The sequence below is a fragment of the Dromiciops gliroides genome, chromosome 4, assembly GCF_019393635.1.
Source record: "Dromiciops gliroides isolate mDroGli1 chromosome 4, mDroGli1.pri, whole genome shotgun sequence".
NCBI lineage: Eukaryota > Metazoa > Chordata > Mammalia > Microbiotheria > Microbiotheriidae > Dromiciops > Dromiciops gliroides.
The window spans coordinates 44,985,247-45,008,816 of NC_057864.1; the positions used below are offsets into that span (position 1 = coordinate 44,985,247).

The 23,570-nt window shown below is 41.5% G+C and overlaps 1 protein-coding gene across 1 annotated transcript in view; it reads right to left on the minus strand.

The window, feature by feature from the left end:
- Positions 1–4,832: 4,832 nt before the first annotated feature.
- The window catches only part of SAMD13 (sterile alpha motif domain containing 13), a 46,933-nt gene continuing 28,195 nt past the window's right edge, over positions 4,833–23,570 (minus strand). The window contains exons 3-4 of the mRNA XM_043963982.1: positions 22,874–22,985; positions 4,833–4,976 (exon numbers count right to left, since the gene is read on the minus strand). Coding sequence (XP_043819917.1) covers positions 4,833–4,976; positions 22,874–22,985 — 256 coding nt within the window. The remainder of the gene's footprint in view (positions 4,977–22,873; positions 22,986–23,570) is intronic.

Below are 23,570 nucleotides of genomic sequence, written 5' to 3' on the forward strand. Positions count from 1 at the left end.
TTCCTCACCAAGCCATCTCCACAGAAGATATTTTGACCAAAGGATATGCCCAACCTGCTTCCATCACCACTACCTTTTCTTGTACGGCTTCATTTCTTCAAGGTGCAGAGCCAGGCCTCATAAATTTATTTAAAGTTCAATGTGAGATGAAAAAGAAATCAGACTTGGCCAATTTCTGCAGCTGTCTGGTAATGAGAGCCGCCCGGGACACATTTCAAACATCAGCCATCCTTCGTGGCCTGTTCTGATCACGGTGTTTTTCCCCTGGTAAAGTCACAGTGAAGACAGCTTTTAATTATTGTCCAATGTGGCATTCTGAAGGCTCCCTGGAGTATACAGAGCCTGCTTGTATCAGGCCATAATTCAATGTCGTAAGGACTTACCTTCTGTCTCTGAGTTTTTTGCTTCTCTTAGGAAAGACTCTGCTGGAAAGGCTTCACAAGAGACCGGAGAAGTTGCATCAATCTTCTTTCTGTTTTCTTTTAAACCAGTCAGTCCAAAATTACTTTCCTTCATTTCACATCAAATGCTTATTGAGGGCACTTCCTGTGCAACTAGGATAGCCATTGTGTTTTGATTAGTTAACTTAAACAATAGAATAGAAACTATTTGAGGGCAGGAACTATTTTTTTTTTTATTTTATCATCGTATCCCAAGTGTTTTATGCATTTTGAGGGGGTAGGGGAAGAAATCAATTCCAGAGAATTTCACCATGGAAGGGAACTCCTGGCAACTCTTCCCATGGATGGAGAAGAGTTTGCTTTTCTCATCTCCTCCTCTGGGCTTCCCTGGCTTTCACCTAAAAATCCTACCTGCTGTGGGAAAGCCTTTCCCAATGTCTCCCAATTCTAGTACTTTTCTCTGTTGATTGTTGCCTATTTATCCTGTAGATAGCTTGCTTGTACATTGTTATTTGCATGTTGCTTCCTCCAATAGATTGTGAGCTCTTTGAGGGCAGAAATGATCATTTTGCCTTTCCTGGTAATCCCAGTACTTAGCACAGTGCCTGGCACATAATGGACACTTAATGTTTATTGGCTGACTGGCATTATCTTAGGCAATGTCCAAAGTGCTGACAGTTCAAAGGGCTTACCCAGGATCACAGAACTGGAGTGTGTCAGAAGAAGGACTTCAACACCTATTTTCTTGACTTCGAGGCTGGTTCTCTATCTAATATGTCAAGTTGCCTTTCTCCTTAAGTAAGCACTTAATCAGTACTTCTTGGTTTGCATTGGATTGGTTTAGACTCACTAAACAAGGGTTCCAATGTCAATACTAAGGAGTTTTAGAGAAAATGAATGTGAGTGTGAGCATGAGATAGTGACTAATGAATACTGTTAACAACTACTGTGTTATGGCAGTACAACAGCTGAAGGAAAGAACCACCAAACATAGATAAGAATATAGCAATACAGTAGAGGTGAACTCAAGTAATCTCTTCTTTTGGACCTCACGACATCCCTAGTGAATCAGGAAAGACAAGAATTCTTCTCCCCATTTTGCTGATGGAAAACTCTTTTGGAGAGATTGTTAGTTCCTCAAGGAAGGTATTTCACTTTCCATCTTATAGAACCTCCTCAATTAAGCTTTCTCTAGTCACTTCAGTCTTAAATTGATCTTTGCCCTTTGGGGAGTCTAAGAAGGGTTAGCTTTGTTCTATTTGGCTACAGAGGGGAGAAAAGCAATGGATAGAAGCTGCAAAGAAGAAACTTTAGTCAGGAAAAACTTCTTAACCAGAGATGTTCCAAAGAAGAATGGGCTGTCAGAGGAGGTGATGGGTCTCCTCTCATTGGGGGCCTCTAGGTAAAGGCTAGATGGGGATAATTGTAGTGAGGTTTTATTTTAGGTGCAGGTTGGACTTAATGGCCACTGAGGTTCCTTCCAACTCTTGTTTGCATCACTCATTGGAGCTTTTTATCTGTTTAGTCTCATTTCTCTATACTGTGTGTTCCTTAAGAAAAAGAACTGAGGGGCAGCTAGGTGGCGCAGTGGATAGAGCACCGGCCCTGGAGTCAGGAGTACCTGAGTTCAAATCCGGCCTCAGACACTTAACCCTTACTAGCTGTGTGACCCTGGGCAAGTCACTTAACCCCAATTGCCTCACTAAAAAAAAAAAAAAAAAAAAAAAAAAGGAACCGAGCACTTCCGGTCTCCAGACTTTTGGGCCTTCCCTACCCCAGCAGAATCCTCTGCACATAAGAGGTAGTCAAGAAATCCTCATTTATCCCAGGCTCAGAGAGACAGAGCTGGAAGGGATCTTTATAGTCATCTTGGTTCAATCCCTTTCGTTTTATAGATTAGAAACCAGGGTGAAGAGAGGAAAGTGACTCCACTGTGTAATAGGTAGTAGAGTTGGAATTTGAACTAATATTCCATGATTCCAAATTCAATACTCTTTCCATTTAACCATTTGGCATCTTAAGAATGACTTTAGGATTAGAACACAGATACACACATTACTAATTTCCTTTTTTGAATTGCTTAGATTGTTATTCCCGGCCTTCAGCCTCCATGTTTTCCAGTCAAAATGCCTCCACTGACATTAATGACTTAATGAAAACACAAGGTTTTAGTGATGACATTAACTAGCCTGGGACAAGAGAGAATGACTTCACATTTCATATCATTGAAAATTTCTTTAGACTTGAAATTTCTAGTTGCCCATCTGGATTAATTTATCCATATTTAGCCATTTAAAGCCTTTCACAACTTAGCTACAGATTATCTTTTTCTTTTTTCTTTTTTTTTTCATGGCAATGAGGGTTAACTGACTTGCCCAGGGTAACACAGCCATTAGGTGTTAAGTGTCTGAGGCTGGATTTGAACTCGGGTCCTCCTGAATCCAGGGCCAGTGCTCTATCCACTGTGCCACCTAGCAGCCCCTGCAGCCTATCTTTTTTTGTTTGTTTTTTGTGAGGCAATTGGGGTTAAGTGATTTGCCCAGGGTCGCACAGCTAGTAAGTGTTAAGTGTCTGAGGTCAGATTTGAACTCAGGTCCTCCTGACTCCAGGGCCAGTGCTCTATTCACTCTGCCACCTAGCTGCCCCCAGCCTATCTTTTTAAATTAATTTCACACCACTCCCCTTCAGCTAAATTGGTCTACCTGTTCTCCCCATTTACCCTTCTACATTGTACCTTTATGCCTTTGTACAATGTAGTCTCCTTGTCTGTAATGCGCTCTCTCCTCACCTCTTCTTGGAATCCCTAGCTCCCTTCAAACTTCAGTTCAAGTGTCATTTCCCAAATAAAGCCTTTGAGATTCTTCCAATTTTTTACCCTGCATTGAAATTATTTTGTCTATATTTTATATTGGATAAAGATAATATGAATTTTGACTAATCAATATCCATATAACCCATAGTTGACCTTAAGCTCTCCCTTTTTTGTATCCATATCCCCAGCAACATAAAGTGCTTAGCACAGAGTATATGAGTTTAATAAATGTTTGTTGAGTTGAAATAAATTGAATTAATTACTCTACCTCTGTACTTTATTTGGCATAATGTCATCAGAACCTGAATATTAAGAAATGTCTCTAGAAGATGATAACCCAAATGAAGAAACAATAATGCAGAAAGAGCAAAAATTCATTGGGAATGAACCAAAGCAACTCTTTATTAGGGACACAGGGCACTAATTCAACAGGGCATTGGAACAAGCAGATTGAACAAATGTCTCTTGGAACAGAGATGAGTAAGTACCAAGCCCTTTTCTTTGAAGCTCTTAAAAGCAACTTTTCAAACCAGGCATAATAAGGAAAGCATCAGACAATTGAAAAAAATCACACGCCATAAAATAATATATATGAATAAAAATTCTGTGCAAGGAGCAAGGTATTTTTTTCCTTTTTTACAGCTGTCTGCAAAGTTCTTTAAAACACAAGTTATTATAAATATAAAGCATAAGTGAAAACATTTTCTTCCAAAGCAGAAAATCTATTTAAAAGCAACTCTACATGGAAAATGCTATTACGTGCTCATGAAAACAAGCTGGAAGTCGATGATTACTCTACTTAGCAGTGCTTTACTTCTTAGCAGTGCTTTACTTCTTGGCATTGCCTTCAGCTCTGGAATGGGCTATATGTATGTGGTCTGCTCATTCCTTTAAAACTACATATGGGGCAGCTAAGTGGTACAGTGGATAGAGCACCAGCCCTGGAGTCTGGAGTACCTGGGTTCAGATCCGGCCTCAGACATTTAACACTTACTAGCTGTGTGACCCTGGGCAAGTCACTTAACCCCAATTGCCTCACAAACAAACAAACAAAAAAAACCCAAACTACATATGACAACACATGTAAACCTTAATAAGGTCAAGTAGAGGACCCTCTACAAATAAGGGTGTTGGCAATTCCATCCAAGTAACACAAAGCTACAAGGAGCAGGAACTTGGAGAGGGGTCTTCCTTTCACTCCCTCCCCCCCAAACTTCCACCCATTTTTTTCTTTTTCCATCTCTCTCTAAGTCCATAAGCAAAGATGTTTGTTTTCTTGTCTGTTTTTTGAGAGTTTGGGGGAAATTGCATATGAAGGAATGAATATAAAGCAAGCCTTGTCATTCAAGTCTTGTCATTGGAGCCCAATTCCCTCCATGATTCTATTGATAATCCCCCCAAAGGAAAACCATGCATTCCGGTGGCGCTCCTAGCTCCCGATGACTGAATCGGGGACAGTGGATTGCCTATTCTATCCAATAGGATAAAGTTTTCTTTTGTTTTAAATTCTCAACATATACATATATATATATGTATTCTATGTTTACAAAGTTTCATTACATGAAACTAAATTACTTAATCATTTATTATTTGAGGTCCAAGGCCCCAACTTGACTGTACTATGAGGAGTTGTTCTTTAAATGTTGTGTCTGCAGCGGTTTTACATGATATTCGTAGATTTTCAAGGCAGGACCCAATTTTAATGAAAGTCCTGTCAACACATCATTTCTTGTCATCAGCAGCAGGGATTTTCCATCAATTTCCTAAAACAGAAAACAAAATAAAACCAATTTTATCTCTAGAAGCTCTAGAGAGTCTAAGAAATCTTTCCCTTCCATTTCAAAGGTAGAGATAAAACACTGGGGATTGTTAGAAAACTGAAAATCCAAATCATTTTACTTCACATGGACCAAGCTCAAGAAAAATGTTTCCAAATGTCACCTTCCCCTTTACAAAAAGAGCCAGACAAACTGGGATTTGATTAAACATGACCCATATCTAATCACAGCTATTAAAATCTCAAATATTACATCTTAGTAACTGATGGTGAGATCTATAGCTCATGACCTTAAAATAGGAAAACCCTAGCTCTCTAGATTGAAACATGACAAAGAGAACTAAGTTACTGGTTTCTTCAAATTATTTGAAGGAAACATAAACAAGATCCCTAACATTAGGCATTTGGATTTGCAAACTGTAAGCTGGCTGATAAGTAAAATAAGGGACAGGCACTCAGATTTCCTAAAATCCAATTCATGTCTGACTAACTAACATTATTGGAAAACCTACCTTGACCTCAACTGAGCCTGTTCCCTGTTTAAATAAAACAATAATATTCTAACCTCACACTAGACATAAACACTTAATGCATGTGTTGGAGTATCCAACCAATCAACTAGGATCAGAGATAATAGGATTTAAAAGCTGGTAGTACCTGTGAGACCATCTACTTTAACCCTTTCATTTTCAGATGGGCCTGATGGTCAGACAAGAGGAGTCATTTACCCAAAGGTCAAACAACTGGTGAGGAGCCATGCTATGACTCAAACCAAGTTCTCTGAATCTGAAGTAGTTTCTAGAAAGGCAGGCTGGCTGGAAAATCTCTAAGCCAGCTGCTGATGCCATGTTTCCTTCTCTGTGGTTTGCTTGGATGCCCACACAGAAAGTTGTAAGGAAAAAAAACTGAGTTCCCCTCAACCAACAATTGACCTGTCAATCAAACTTTCTGTCACTTTCTATCTATGTTAAGCTACATAAGCAAAGGCTGGATAACCCCTTTTCAGGTATGTTCCAAAGAAGATTCCAACTCACCTGTGAGTTACAATAGCTAGTCCCTCAGATTCTAGAAGTATAAGGCAGAGGAATGTTATCTTCTTGAGGGTAATGGAAGGAGTACCTTCATTTTTGTCTTTGTACCTACACTGGCCTAGCATGGGGCTTTAGACATCTTTTCTTTATCTGGACCCATGATGTCAACAGCATAGAAAACTCTCACGTGGGAATCAAGAGATTCCCACCAATGATGCAGATCAATACTCATCAGTCACTTAACATTTTAAAGCATTGCCTAGAGTCCCAGAATGACAAATTATTTTCCCAGGGTCGCCAGGCCAACATAGGTCAAAGGAAGGACCTGAATCCTGGTCTTCCTGACTCCAAGTTCTGTCTTCTATTTATTACAACATACCTCTCATACTTTGCACACAGAGTCAGCTCATAAGACTTTGTACAGAAGAGTTGGCACTTGACACTTATTTAAGCATGGATAAATCCTTTCTCTTTTCCCAAGTCCTGGGTAATGAACTCTCAGGAAATGTGAAGCTACAGTGGAGTTGCCCATTTGGATCCTCATACAGATAAAATCACAGGTCAGGACCAAAAAAAGTTTCAATTTCTTCATCTGAGGAAAGGGACTTTAATGCCTGTGCTACAGAGATCAAAAAAGGGTGGAAAAGCTTAAAGCACTACCAGTTCCTCACTAACCTTGTTCTTATTGCCTAATTGAATGGAGTCTCAAGGTTGCAAGTCAACCATCCCACCCAATCAGCTCCCAGAATGCACATGAATATATGTATAATCTGGGATGCAATGTGCCATAGTGGTCTGAGTGGTAGCACTGGAGAAAGATCGACCTGGGTTCAAGTCTTGTCTTTGGTGGATAATTAGCCATGTGACCATGGGCAAGTCACTGAGTCTCTTGGCAATCCCAGCAGCATTCTAATACTATAAATTACAGGTGAATTGTTGATTACATCTGTATCACTTGAGAGAGTTTCTACACTGAAAGGTTCCCTACATGGATGAAATCACAGGTCTTGGGGAGAAAAGGTGTACAGGGCACTGAGGATTCAAAGACAAATGGAAAACACTTCCTGTCTTCAATGGCTTACATTTAAAGAAAATGAAAAATAGCTCCTTATCTCTGTCTGTCGTCTGTCCCTGTGACTGTTTCCTTCTTTCTCTGTCTCTGTCTGCCTGTCTCTCTCTCTCTCTCTCTCTCTCTCTCTCTCTCTCTCTCTCTCTCTCTCTCTCTCTCTCTCTCTCTCACACACACACACACACACACACACACACACACACACACACACTTGAAGACTTCTAGAATAGAATATGTTCTGAGATACTTGGAATGATGGTGCTGTGTGTAATGTCATCTACTATTTATCTCTTATTAACAACATTGGCATGAATATGGTAGAGACCTGGATTGGAGCCCCTACCTAATAGGTAGGGACAAAATGCCTGGTGGTCCCAGTTCTTTTTTCTCCCTTCATGTCTAGACACATTTTCACAAATAAAGCAAATTGCTTCCCATGTCACTTAATGCTGCAGGTGAGCTCATTTAGGCAATGAAGATCAACGCCTAAGTGGGAGGTGGCATACAGCTGGGCATGAGGCTGAAAGAAAACATACAGCTCTGAAAGGAACAGTTCTTTCCCCAGGGTGATATAGACAGCTCACTGAAGGGATCAGTTTCCTAAACTTCTCGTCTATTTGAGGGAGCTGTTGTAAGAATAAATGTGATCAGATCCTAACAAATACCTCCTGGGAAGAGGGCTCAGGAATTGAGGATGACAACATCAACGGCAACAACAACAAACTTGGCTATGGCCCCAAATAACACTCTAATTCTCCAGGTTTCATGTTATTCCTGGCCATAAAGCCAAAGCAAATCTCTATTAGTTCAGCCTGGGTTATTTGTGGGTTTGGATTTCTCAGGTCTTCATTGGACTTCACTACTGAACAAAACCATGTGACTTGACTGTATATCACCCAATAACCAATGAGGCAAGTTCTCAGAATGGTCAGTTAAGAGGGCAAGAGAAAAGAATCTTTTAACAGCCACATGACTCAGCTTAGCAATGTGCCCTCCCAGTCATTTGATTCTTTTCTCCCCTTCTCTTTGGGCAGCTAAATTGTAAGCTTGTTACCCAGGGGGCAGGAGCAGGTCTGAAGGCTGTGTGAAGTCACCAGTATCCAGAAGCATGAACTGATCAAGGTTTGTTTTCTGGAGACAAGCAACCTCTAATCTTTTCTGTGGCACTTCCATCCACTTATTCTAATTGGGGACTTTTTAACCAAATGGTCCAACCTACAGGCTCAACAGCTTTGCTTTTAGTCACTCATTGAAGGGGATGCTGTATGTTCTACACAAAGATTAAGACAGATGAATCTGCCTCTGCACTGCTCTGCCAAATCAGGAGGCTTCCACGAGGCTCTAGAAAGTGAAGTCTTTTCATTTCCGTTGGCATTAAGTTCTTCCACAACTCAGCACTTCTGTCAAAAGCAGAGATTGTCTGTGAAAGACGCTGAAATCTGGCTTCCACTTCAGACAAAATGGAAAATCATGTTTCATGCTCCAATTTTGATTTCCCTGTGCTCAGCAGACACATTGCTGTTCACCTTGGACCAGAATTAGGAAAAGAAAGGGACAGATGGAATTCAAAATTAAAAACAAACCAATAAATGTATGGGTTCAACGAACAAGACAAAACTTCTGACTGAAGACTTCACATTTGCGGGGAGAGGGCGGGGAATAGCTGCTAGACATAAGTCAAGTGGTCTGTCTGGACTCTCCTGCCTTCTGCCCTCTGCCCTCCCCTTGGATACAGTTCACTGCTGAACTGCTAATCTCTACAGAAAGTAGCTTGAGCATTTTTCAATGTCAAGGCTCTGCAAACTTCCTGAGGTTAAAGCACAGGCAAAAAATGTCTATGGTAAAACCACCCAGGTTGCAGAGTTGCAGTTACAAGGAGCCACCCACCCCCTCTCAAAGTGGATGATTTACAAAGCAGGAACTAATGCAACTGAATGAAAACCAGAGATGTGTCTGCTATTGGGAGGCATTGTGAGGAAACATTATCCTGACCATCAGGTTCAAGTTCCACCTCTGACATGAGCTGGAATTGACAGGAACAATTTACTTAACATCTCTAAGCCTCAGCATCCTTATCTATAAAATGGGGACAAGAATCATTCCATTGGGAGGATCAGTGAAATCAGTATGGAGTGCTGACAGACCCTTGCACTTATTAACATGATATGCCTATGTGATGTAGAGGTATAATAATGCAAAGCAGAATATTGAGCTGGGTCGATCAGCACCTTGAGCAGCTCACTTCCTCCCTGTTGTCTTCATTTTCCTCATCTGAAAAACGAGGGACTGGGACTAGGTCCTAGATGACTAAAGTCTTGACCTAACATTCTATAATTCTATGTGCTTACATGTTGCTTAATGTCCTTGAAAGGGGCAACCAGGTGGCATAGTGAGTGGATAGAGCGCTTTTCCCTGGAGTCAGGGGGACCTGAGTTTAAATCTGACCTCAGAAGACTTACTAGTTGTGTGACCCTGAACAAGTCCCTTAACCCCCAATTGCCCCTCCCTCTCCCCTAGAAAAACCAAGCCCTTGAAGCACTTGGGCAAGGAAAACTAAAAGCTTCCCACAATAGGGTACTATTTTTACTTTAACTTTGAGGTTGAATCTTGCTGACTTAAAGAAGGCCTGATGCTTCCATCATCATTGTATCTTTTAAGAAAATAGTGACCAACCTGGGGCTGCTGCTAAGAAAGAAGCAATGTGAAATTTACAAGTTATCATATCACTGACTAGTATCTGCCGATGACATTAATAAAAATGGCGTGTCTTTATACATTTATATAAATATACACAATGTATAAATATATTTGCATACATATATATCCTTTATATTTACATACATACATATTTTATAGGTGAATTACAAGTATTTATATGCACATACAAAAATGATTATGTTTTACCAAAAAGAAAGGCATTGAAAGGAATTTGCTAATTATTCCCTCCTGCTGCTTACATTCATCTATATTAGTCAGCACGGTGGTAATGGCAGTACTTATAAATCTCTTTACATATATTATTTCATTTGAGCCACACAACAACCCTGTCAGAAAGGTACTATGCATATTATTATCCTCATTTTACAGATAAGGAGCCTGAAACTGAGAGATTAAGTAATTTGCCCCCTGTCACACACCTATTAAGTGACAAGAGGGAGCATGTGAACCTAGTTCTTCCTGAGCACAAGTCCCACACTCAATTTCCCACACCAAATGGCTTCTTGACAATGATGGCAGCATCTCCTGTCATATAACCTACCAGTCATTAGTATGCTGTCCTGTGTATTAATCTCATTTGATCTTCACAACAGCACCGTGACATGGACAAGGAAGATCTTATCCTCATTTAGGTTCCAAGTCACTTACTCAAATTACCTCATTGGGGTTCCAAGTAACTTACTCAAATTCACAATCTAATAATTGGTGAAGCCAACTGGTACAAAGATTTTCTGACTCCTAAGCTAGCATTCTTCCCACCGGACCATGTTGCTACATATGCAGACAAGGTAGAATTAACTACTTACATACAATGAAAGCAAATACACACACACACACACACACATATATGGAAAAATTCAAGTATTTCCTATAAAAATGCAAATTTTTTAAAATGTAAATTTTTTGAAGGATGGGGGGAAGCTGTCCTACAAGAGTCCTTCTGAATGTCCCTTTTTAGAGAAGCAACATGGAAAGGTGGAGTATCCTCGATTTCGAGTTAGAAAACCTGGGTTCAAATCCCAGCTGCTGCCCATTGATGTGACCTTGAAAGTAAGTCATTTAGTCTCTCTGGTTCTCAATTTCATCACTTATAAAAGGAAAGGGTGAGACTAGATCTCAAGCTCTGTTCCAGTTCTAAATCTACAAACCCAAATTGTAAAGAACATGGAAGTTTTCAACCTGTACTTTATATACATACACACAGATATGTATAATATTGTCGTATAAATATGTGTGACATTTTTATTTATGTCTGAATTAGCAAGATATAAGGAACTTGAGATACAAATAAGTGGTTATTTTCATGATAGCTTTTACGGATTAATCACAGAACAATAGATTAAGATTTAGAAGGTGCCTCAAAGGGTATGTAAACTGAACCTTTCATTTTGAAGATCAGGAAACTGAAGGCCAAAGACACCAAGTTATTTGCCTAGCTACACAGAGAGTAAACTGAAGAGCGGGGATTTGAACCTGGGTCCTCTGACTCCTAACTCAGTATCCTTTCCACCATAACATGTTGTCTCCATGGCTAAGGGAGTTCTAAAAAATATTTATTTATTCATTTATTCTTTCATTCGTTCATTTATTTATTTATTTATTTATTTATTTATTTATAGTGAGGCAATTGGGGTTAAGTGACTTGCCCAGGGTCACACAGCTAGTAAGTGTTAAGTGTCTGAGGCTAGATTTGAACTCAGGTACTCCTGAATCCAGGGCCAGTGCTTTATCCACTGCGCCACCTAGCCGCACCTAAAAAATATTTTTTAATAATAATACATTTGGGAATTTTATCCTCCAAGCTGCTTCATTTTTGCAGAAAGTGAAAATAGCGTAATAAAAAGCAACATAACCCAGCACAATATATTAATAGTATTTAGCAAACTTTTAAAGTACTATTAAGTATGGTACTTATTTTTTTCCATGTTTATCACAGAGCCCAATGGACCATAGGGTTCCTACCAATCCTCCCATAGACTGGTTTAAAATGTACCACTTGTGCGTGACAGATCTTCTCATTCCTTACCAGTTGTGGCTGGGGAGCCCTAGTGGATCATCCCCTCTTCTTCTACTTCGATCCTCTCTCTCCCGTTTTCAAAAATTTTCTTTGTAACGATTCTCCGGCCGTTCACTATCTGACTGCAGGTGGTGACAAGTCTGAAGTTACCCATGCTGTTGCTCATGAATGGTATGAAGGACCAAGCAGATCCTGCACTTCTTCCTGAACCCAGTGTAACAAAGGTGGAAAACCCTGTGCCCAAAATGGGGGCCACATCAAAAAGGGAAGTATGATACCTCCCCCTGGCCCGGGACCGGCGCCGGCCCCCTGCACTTCTCACGCGGCTTGTCGATGATAACAAGTCCCCTGAAAAGAGGTCATCCTCATCAAAAATGTCCTGAAAGACACTGTGTGGCCTCTGGAACATCAAATCTTCTTCAAACCGACTCATCTCTCGGCCGGTGTCACCGTCTTTCTCTTCTTTTCTGATAGAACTCTCTCTGGAACTGTCATAGTCATCACGTTTCCTGGCGTCAGACAAGACCTCATAGGCCTCAGCCACTTGCTTGAATTTCTTTTCTGCTGCTTCCCTGTTCTCTGGGTTTTTGTCGGGATGTACCTGCAAAGCCAGCTGGTGGTAAGCCTTCTTGATGTCAGCTGGCGAGGCATTCCGAGGCACCCCCAGAATTTTATAATAATTCACCATGCTTTTTCACTGGATTCAGAAACAACATTAATTCATCCACCCCACTGAACAGCCTGTTGCCAGAGGAATTTCCACACACCTGCGAAGGATGGAGGGCAGCTTGTTTCTTCAACCACGAGACCCACCCTGCTCCCCTTCCTACCACATCATTTCTTTGGCAGAAATTTTCTTCTGGGGAAGAAACCCCACTTTGGTGTCCTCTGGAATTTCTAACCCCCTGTCTTCAGCAGTTCATTGCCAGGGATGGAGTGATTGTGACCTCAGAGTTCTCAGCCAATGACTCTGCAGTCTAAGTTTTGCCTTGAGATCCTATTGGTGGAAATATTAGGATCATGGCACAAGAAAGAAAGATGAAGTATTCCAAAGGGCCCTGAGAGCCAGTGCTGGGTTCACCAGGTAATGAGGATGAGTTTTCTGTTATCTTTGGTTCAAAAAGGAGATGGCCACTGCATCAGCTGAAGCAGCAGTCAGAAAAAAACAGGTTTTTGCCTTGGCACCAGATACAAAATCCAGTTCACCTCATTGTGAGGGTTAGTACTTTCAGTGACACGCCTGTGTTACCTAACAGTCATTGCTAGCACTTAGTAGATGAGAGAGGAGCTATATTACCAACTGTTACTATATATACCTCACCCTGGGAGGAAAGAAGAATCATCCTTATTTTCACTTCTAGAGAACCTTGAGATAAAGGTAGTCTTAAGAAACAGGATAAAAACTGAAAGCTTATAGATTTCAAGTTGGAAGGGACCTTATAGGGCATCTAGGTCCCTCATGTTAGATTTACTTTGGACTACCACTTTCTGTGCTAGGTGCTGTGGTTAAGCCAAAAGGCAAAAAATTAATCCATCACATCCTATCAATTATAGACCACACTTTTTAAAAAAAAATTTTTGGCAGGGCAATGAGGGTTAAGTGACTTGTCCAGGGTCACACAGCTAGTAAGTGTCAAGTGTCTGAGGCTGGATTTGAACTCGGGTCCTCCTGAATCCAGGGCTGGTGCTTTATCCACTGTGCCACCTAGCTGCCCCCAACCACACATTCTTTTTTTTTTTTCGAGGTAAAGAAAGAATTTATTATGCCCAAGGGCCCATGGGAGTCAGACCTCCAACAATAGGCCCCAATTCTTTTAGCCCAGTTGGCTATATACAAAAAGAGTGGGCAAACCACACATTCTTATAAAACAAACAAAGCTACTTATAGATACATACAATAATTTGGTGAGCACTAACAACGGGGAGGTAGGAAGGAGAAGAAGCTGAACCCTCCACTATACCATGTTGTTTTCCTAGGGTCCAGATTTTGTCTTGTACCTATCTTTCTATGCCTATTGAGGGTGTCTCCCATGTTGCAGATCTGTAATGAATCATTTGATGAATCATTCTTGGATAAACTGGCTTCATTTTCAGTTTTGCTTCAAAATGGTGACCTTTAAAGTCATCTTTGGACCCCTAGGTATAATATGTATTTATACATCATCAATTAAAACAGTTGAAAAATTATGCACAAGGGTGATCCGGTTTAATGTCCAACTGCAACCAGGAAGGTAATTTTTAAAAAATACGACTTGAACCTTGAAGGTCAGTGAATCACAAATGTAGCTATATAGATTCTTCTAATCAGAACAGCAAGCACGAAAACAGAAGTTATTCATAATTGTGATCATAGTAGTGAGCATTTCTGTTTTGCTTTAAGGTTTGCAAATTACAAATGTCTCATTGGACAAATGAGATAAATCTCAAAAAATAAAAATCCAAGTAACCTTATAAGTGGATCTCATCGAAATACTTCTTTTCTGTACAAAAATGGGCACCAGCTCACCCTCCTTTCCAAATGAAAGCCCCTTTTTACATGCAGCTGTCCCTGAAGAAACAGAACTGGGTACCTACCAGCCAAATTAGCTGCAAAAGACAATTTCAGCTACTGAGCAAGATCCAGTTCCCTCATTGATTCTAGTTGTAAAATAGACCAGGGGGTCTAAGTTCTTGAAGGCAAGATAGTAAGTAGTCTTGCAGGAGAAAGAGGAAAAACAAACGGTGAAACAGTGACTGTTTCTAACTATTGCGCCTGCCAAGGGAGCAAAGAAGAACATTGTTGTTGAGTCATATCTGACTCCACATGACCCCATTTGGGGTTTTCTTGGTGGAGATATTGGACTAGTTTGCCCTTTCCTTCTCCAGCTCATTTTATAGATGAGAAAACTGAGGCAAAGAAGGTAAAGTGACTTGCTCAGGGTCACACAGCTAGTAAGGGTCTGAGGCCAGATTTGAATTCAGGAAGATGAATCTTCTCAACTCCAGGGTCAGCACTTTATCCACTGGGCCACCTAGCTGCTCCACAAAGAAGAATAATAAAGGATAAACACTCTAGGATGGAGCCCCAGTGCACTCTAAGATCCACAGCCATCACTTTATAGGATTGATAAGACAAGGAATCAATTGGGCAGGTGTTATCATAAGATGTCTTTGGAAGGAATTTTGGACTTCCGATTTGGGGAATCTTCAGGTAAAACCATTTTTCTTATGGCCCAGTTCTGCAGATGACCATATAGGGAAGAATGCCTGCATTTTTAAAAATTCAATTTAATATTTTGCCACTTATTGTAGGGTTTTCCCAATTCACTCAAGAATTAAAGTGTCATTTTCCTACACATCATGCTTTCAATTATTGGCTATTTTGTTGTGTATTTTATATTTGTTCTAGTAAATTTTAATAATTTATTTGCATTTTCATGCTTTGAAATTTTCATCCATAGCAAATGTTCGACATTATTTCCTTCCTTGTTCATGATGCTCCCCAACACTTTAAGCATTCCTGAAGTCTGAAATATCAAGGTATCAAGGTCCCTTGAAAGCTTTCAGACTTTGATTTTTTCATAGGAAAGAGTACTTCTAATGGAAATAAATGTAAGTTCCAGATTAGAGGGTTCTTATTTCTCTGCTAGTATCTACTTTATGACCCCTGAAAACTCACTTCATCTCTCTAGGATTTTCTAGTTTCTTCATCTTTAAGATGAGGGGGTTGAGTGAGCTAGCTTTACAAGGTTTTTTTGATCCGATGTTCCTCATTGTAGCAGAAGTTCTCAAAGGCAGGCAGGACCTACCCCACACTGGAAATGTTGTTGTTGTTGTTGTTTGTCCTTTGTTCTTGAAGAGGACCATGACATCAAGGTGATGCCATGACTTGCACTGAATTGGATTTAAGTGAAGGAAGGCTGTGCAAGGTCACCAACCTAACTCCCTCCTCCAAGTAACAACCTCGCTACACTAGAGGAGCTTATTAATAATATTGGACTGGTAGATGGCACCATAATGCTCAGAGCACTTGACTTGAAGTCAGGAAGATTCCTCTTTCTGAGTTCAAATCTGACCTCAGATACTTACTAACTGTGCGACCCTAGGCAAGTCACTTAACCCTGTTTGCCTGAGTTTCCTTATTTGTAAAACGAGTTGGAGAAGGAAATAGCAAACCACTCTAGTATCTTTGCCAAGAAAACCCCAAATGGCATTAGGCACAACTGAAAAATGACTGAATGACAACAGTTAATATGGTTGCTAAACAGCATGACATTTTGGGTCACAAAAAGGTTGTGAACTCCATCAATGGAAAACATACACACTCAGTGAAATGGCAGCCTTTTCAGAACACTTCTTCTTGAAGCCCCGCCCTCAACAAAGGCTACTGATTGATTAAAGCGGCTTCCTCACTTTGCTACTGACTTTGGAGGGAGGAGCTGTTACTTTGTGAAAAGCAACAAGGTGAGTTTGATTTGATTGGATTAGCTGAGCTCCAATCTGATCATGTGGGAAACCGGCATCCTGCCTTTTTTTTTTCCTCTAAAGGGGAAAAGATGTTTCAAGTGAACAACTTCAATAGGAATGTTAAGTAACTATATATAGTGAAATACTGTTCTACTTGGTGTTTTGGGTGAGTGATGGAAAAATGGAGTGAAATTAATTCAACCTTATAGGTTGTGTTCTATGATGTCATAACACTGAGAAAGGAAAATGGTCTTAAGAGCAAGTACCATTCCAGGGACACAAGTGCTGATGTCACTCAAGTTGCAATGGCTTGAGGAACCAACATGGCAATGACAAGAAGAGAGGGAAAGTGTTTGCTTTATGAGCTCCATCCTCCCAGAGGTTTGATGAGCAGGCAGGGAGAGGCAGACAGAGGAGAGTTATGGGTAGAACTCCAAAGGCAAAGGAGCTTTTGCAGCCATGACCTAGAGTTGGTATTTGATGAGAAGAGCATCAATGACACACTGGATTGAAAGACCTTCCTTCGCTGTTGCCACCATGTGGCTTCAAGCTTGGGAATGGAGATAACCAGAACCAGTGGGAAAAGTGTTCCAGATTTTGAGACTCAGTAATAACCTTAGTTAATTCATTCTCTCACAATTAGACTTGTGAGGCTCTGGGCAAGTCCCATTGTGCCTCAATGTCTTCATCTGTAACATGAAAGGGTCGGAAACTATGAAGTCAGCATGAGATAGGGAAGAGACCCTGGCTCTGGAGGTAAGGGATCTGGGTTCAAATCCCATTTCTGAGATTGTGGGGCATTGGGCAAATCACTTACCCTTCCTGGGTCTCAGTTGCTTCATCTGTAAAATAGGAGGGATGGACCAGATGGCCTCTGAGGTCTCTGCTAGCTCCAGATCTTCACCTGAATTCAAATCCTCCCTCATACACCTAAGGGTAAATCCCTTAATCTCTTTGTGCTTCAATCTCATCATCTATAAAATGAAAGGATTTTACTCTAATGGTCCCTAAGGTAGCTTCCAGCTCTGAAACTGTGTTCTGATGATCCTGTGGAAACAGGCAAAAGATGGGGCCCACCCAGATGGTGAGCCATACCACATAAGCTTTTGGAAAGGTGGTATTGACTGCTTGATTGGTGGTGCAGTGGATAGAATACTGGACCTGAAGTCAAGAAGATTCATTTTCCTAAATTCAAATCTGGCTTCAGACACTTACTAGTTGTGTGACCCTGGGCAAGTCACTTTACCCTATTTGCTTCAGTTTCCTCATCCATAAAAATGAGCCCGAGAACAAAATGGCAAACCACTCCAGTATCTTTGCTTAGAAAACCCTAAATGGGGTTACAAAGAATCAGACATGACTGAAAAACAATTAAACATGGGGCAACTAGGTGGTGCAGTAGATAGAGAACTGGGCCTAGAGTAGGGAAGACTCATCTTCCTGAGTTCAAATCTAGCCTGAAATAGTTACTAGCTGTCTGACCCTGGGCAAGTCACTTCACCCTGTTTGCCTCAGTTACCTCATCTGTAAAATGAGCTGGAGAAGGAAGTATCAAATCACTCTAGTAGCTTTACCAAGAAAACCCCAAATGGGGTCATGAAGAGTTGGACATGATTGAACAACAATTGCTTTATTTTTTTGTCTTGTTTACCACTCCCTAGCCCCCAGCGCCTAGCATCATGCCTAGCACACACTGTCACACAGATAGGGTGAAAGGAAGTAGAGATGTTTGCCTGGAGAAGAGAGGATTGGGCGGTTAAGGCGGAGTAGGGAGAAATGGACATGGTACAAAAAGCTGTCATCAAGTATCTGAAGGATTGTTTGAGACAACACTGATGTAGAAAAAAGAATACTGGATTTAGAGTCATGTGATGGCAATAATAATTAACAATAATAACAATAATAATTGCTAACACTCATATAGCACTTTCTAGATGTGCCAGACACTTTGCAATTATTGTATCATTTGATCCTCACAACAACACTGGGAGGTAGGTGCTGTTATTATCTCCATTTTACAGAGGAGGAAACTGAGGCAGACAGCAGTTAAGTGACTTGTCCAGGTCACACTGCTAGTCTGAGGCTGGATCTGAACCCAGGTCTTTCTGATATGACCATTTCTCTGAATTTCAAGTTTTCTCACCTCTGAAATGGGAATAATACCTTGTAGAATTTACCCCCCCCACACAAACCCCCCCAATCCTACCCTGGGCTATTGTGAAGGTATAATGAGAGAACAAGTATAGATCCCTTTACAGATTTTAAAGCATTACACTAATGTCATTTATTATTAAGATCATGAGGAGGGGCAGCTAGATGGCGCAGTGGATAAAGCACCAGCCCTGGATTCAGGAGTACCTGAGTTCAAATCCGACCTCAGACACTTTACACTTACTAGCTGTGTGACCCTGGGCAAGTCACTTAACCCTCATTGCCCCACAAAAACAAAACAAAACAAAATAAAACAAAAATAAAAGATCATGAGGAAGAGGGCTAAGTTTTGCTCTGCTGGAGTCCAGACGGCAGAACTAGAGATCCGAGGGGTAAACAGCAGGGGTGGGTGCCAAAGTGGAATGGGCAGCCTTGGAAGGTGGTGCAGTGCCCCTCGTCGGAAGTCTTGGAGCAAGAGCTAGCTGACTAGTCAGGCATGTTGTGGGAGGGATTCCTGCTCAGGTGCAGCCTGTACAGAAAAGACTCTGAGGTCCCTCCCAATGCTGAGAGTCTGTGGGATAATGTGTCGATCAATCAGCACAGAACCATCCATGGACAAACATCTCCAAGTGAATGCATTAATGACATGTCGATGGTCAGAGGGAGACCACATTTTCCCTTCAAGAGGTCTTTTTCACAGACAACTCTGAAATCATTTCCCAGGAATTACATGCTTCAGAAGATTGGACCCTAGACAGGCCCAGCTGTATAGAGAATGAGGAACTAACTGGAGGTCTCTGATTAGTCCAGCAGCCCAGCTGGGCACCAGTTCACACAGTCCAGGACTGCTCCTGGCCTCCAAACAAACCATATTTAATGGCCTGACATCTTCCAAGGTGGCTTTCAGGGAAAAGGCAACAACTACATCTGGTTGCTATGGCAACACCCTAGCCAATAACAGCCTATTAGCCTGGGAATTGAAGAAAGATATACTTTGAAAGCCAGCAATGGTGGACCTGTCCAGTGGGGAAGGATGGCTACAGTAATAAAGCAGTGAACTCTTGACCCGAATCAAGAACTAGTGGACTTGAGTCCACTCTGGACTGAGCCAGTTCTAGGTTCTATTCCTTCAAGACCATGCTTCTTAAGCAGTGGCCAGACATAGTTCAGGGATGGGATCAAGAGGTATGGTATTTGCTTTGGGGAGCAGAGGTCCCTCAGCTGCTATAACTGAAACGACATGGCTGGATCAAAAATTCTGGCCACCATTGGGATGGGAAGCCTCTCAGTGTGTGGACTTCAAGGTGAGGGTCCATTGGAATAATGAATGTCCTAGAACTCCTCTGCCTATCAAGCAAAAATGGAAGACTCCTATCTTAAACTGATGGGAGAATCAGATTACCCAAGATTCAGTCCCACTGTCATTAGGAAAAATATGATGTTGTCTGTCTCATATCTTCAAGGGAGACAACAAATGTCAGGTCAGCCCCCAATACGCTAGCCTCTTGTCTCTTAATCAGGGAAGAAAAGAAAAATGATGAGAAGTCGCAAGGAGATTCTGAGTATGTCTGGAGAATTCCTTAAGGCAGGCTTGGTCCCATCCCTCCCCTCACTTTCTTCCATGAGAATAAGACTGCATCTGGCTCTTGGGCCACCCTCACACAACTCCAATCTCCTGGGATTCTATTTCTCAGGCTCCCAGGTCAGGGGGATCAACAGAGTAACAAGAAGTTATCTTTCTCCATCAAAACATTTTTGAATGAAAAAGCTTTAGGAAGACTGTTCTCATTTTAACTCCCCCTTTCCCTGTGCCAAACAAGTGAGGGCAACCCTGGCAAGGCCACTTTTTCAGAGGACATCTCCGAGCTGAGCTATTTCCACGTCTGAAGCACTTCATGGGATCCTTGAAGGGCTGGATGTGTGAAGAAGAATATTTATACCCCCCCTAATCTGGGATGCAGCCATCTTGATTCAGAAAGGGAAATGGCTTCAGGACAACTGGGACTTCAGCCTGTAGACATTTCTGCTAACTTTTTTTGGCTAATCTTATAAAATAGCATTAACATTTTCATTTTAGAAGGGAGTCATTCAACTCCATTAATCCAAATGGATACCTTTAGAAACAAAGATGAAACCCATTCCAGTCCATCAGATATCTCCCATGTGTCTTTGAAAACTATGATTTTTGGAGTTGCCAAATAAACACAGGGAAAAAATCTCAGGTTTGAAGGAAGCCATGGATTGCTAGCAAGAAAACTGTTGTCAGCTCTGAAATTTGTTCACATTGTGGTGTTGGACGAGTCATTCTAAGTCTTGGGACCAGAGTTTTCTCGTCCGTGAAATGAGACGAATCATTGGAGCAGATGGCTGGTAAGGTGCCTTCCATTCTAGAGCTACATTTCTATGTAGGCATTGGAGTGGTATACTAGACAGGGCCTTTTGTTAATTGAGCCTGTGTTAATTTCTCAGAACCTCAGTTTCCTTATTTGTAAAATAGGGATAATAATATTTGCGCTGACAATGTCAGAAGTCAATGACAAGATGCTCTTTAGAAATCCAAGTTCTTGCTATTAGACCAAATGAAGATTTCTCCATCCCTTTGATACATCTGCCTCTGTGAAACTGAGCCAAATAACCAAAAGCTGAAGCTAATCAGAAGCTGAATGAGGAATGAAGTTTGATATGGAAGGGTGAATTCCTTTACTCATCAACATCCTGTAGCCCAGAAGGCTTTGTTTTTTCTTAAATGTTAGGACACCGTCCACCAAAATACCCATCCTCCACTTCACTGTCATGTATCTGACTCTATATTCTCCAAGGCTCTGCAAATGGAGTCCCACCTCTGGGGGGGCTCTTATTTACCTGGAAAGGCTTTAAGTATTGGTCCATCAAAGGATGATCTGTAGCTCAACTGTGCAAGGGCTAGTGCAGAAAGCTCAGATTTGGGAGGGACTCAACACCAGGCTGGCTTGAAGGGGCATAAGTTTTTCTTCCACAAACCATCTTAAAAGCCTTCATCTGCCCATGGAGAAGTAGTCCCCATGACCAGACAAATTACAGACCCTTGCAATATTTGTCAAGTTAGAAAAGTGAATTAGGTTGTGGACTTCCCAGATAGGGTCTCCAGGATGGCGAGTCTCCTTGTTGGGCTGGTGTGGCACAGGCAGCTTCAGAAAGGATGTTCCCAAATGACTTCCATGCTGTTGCAGTCCCTTCCCTCATCCAGCCGAGGTGCTAAAGATAGTGAAGCTGCACTAACCCAGCAGGGCCATGAGTGGTACCATTGATTCATCCCTGCTTTGGCTAAGGATGTTTGTAGTTAGGTGACCTACCCTCGTCAATCTCTCTGTTTCCCAACACCAACCTTTGCTCTAAGCACCTAGCTAGACCTTCAGGAAAAATGGCTTAACAAGATTAATAATAACAATAATGATGAAAGCTAATATTTATATAACACTTAATATGTGCCAGGCACTGTGCTACGTACTTTACAATTATTGTTTCATCTGATCCTCACAACAACCCTAGGAGGTAGATACTTTTATCATCCCCGTTTTACAGATGAGGAAACTGAGACCAACAGACATTAAGTGACATGCCCACAGTCACTTAGCCAAGTAAGTGTCTGAGGTAGGATCTGAACTCGGGTCTCCTTGATTCCAGGTCCAGCCCTCTATACACAGAGCCACCTAACTGCCTACAAACATGCCAACAACCCTCTAGCCAGGAAAGGCTGGATTTGTTCTTCCCAATTTGCTCTTCTAATTGTGTCTGGTTTGAGATTATGGTCATCTTCCAACCAACGAATCAACCAACAAGCATTTATTAAGGACCTACTATGTGCCAGGTGAGGTGCTATTCAAAGAATAAAACTTCCTACTCTCAAGAGGCATCCATACCTCTCTTGAAAAAGTGGTTGTCAGCAGGGAAGGGCTAACTAGGTCTCTGTGCATTTGGCTTACGTCTTGGGGCTCTTCTCCAAGTCATCAAATGAACAAGAATTTATTAAGTGCCTGCTGTATATGTCAGGCGCCATGCAAAGTGCTGGGAATACAAAGAAAAACAAAAATAGATCCTTCCCCTAGGAAGGTCGCAATCCACTGGATCTCTCATTTCTCCCTGACTCCCAGTCCCCAGGCGCAGTGAAGAAGGTGCGCCAAAGAGCACCGTGCACTTGTTCTTCCTTTCACCTTCTTCATCAGTTTGCCAGGTGCAGGAGCAGCTTCTGCCCTTATGAGATACAGAGTGGCAATCCCAGTCAATAGTTTTCTTTCTACAAATTTGAATTTAATCTTCAACAAATATTTATTTCCTCTCCCTCTCACCCCTCCCCCACCGGAAAAGAAAAACAGAAACAAATCCCTAGTTACAAACACATTTAGTCAAACAAAACAAGGTCCCACATTGGCTATGTCTAAAAATCAACAGCTGTTTTCCCAGATAAATCTTACCTGTTCCTGAAAAGCAAGGGCTTGTTCTGCAAATCCCACTCTCCGGAAATAATTGACGACATCTATCACGTCCCAGTCCACAGGGTCAGTTGGTCTCCTATTCTCTATGGCGCTGCAAAATGGAAATTCAGAAAGGCAGCTGGTCATTATGGCTGGGCTCAGATGGGCTTCTTCTGTCCTTTCTGGATGAAACTGGTCTCAGACTTTAGGGATAAGGTCAAGGTAAGCATAATCTTTTCCCTCTTATCACTATATTACTGCACCCTCCCCTCCCACCCCACCAGTTCAGGAAAATCTCTCCATCCCTGTGTCCTAAGTGAAAAGACCCTCATGTTGGATGGAAGTTAGGCCTTGCTTTACCCTAACTGCTGTGTGACAATGGACACATCATAATCTCTAAGCGTCTCCATCTACGATGACATCTAACCATCTATCAAGACTCCAGGACCTACCAAACATAATAAGTTCCTTGCCATTTTGTGCCCTCCTCTCTACCTAGATCAGCATCTCTTTGGCCTTCTAGACTAGGACTTGGGCCTCCAGAATCATGGAATTTTGGAGTTAGAAGTAATCTCAGGGGACATCTAGTCCAACCCACATATAAGATTAATTTCCTCAGAAATGATCCCCTTCTTCATTCCAGGAGAATTAATCTACTTGGCATGGAACAGAGCCACCATGATTGGTAAGTAAAAAC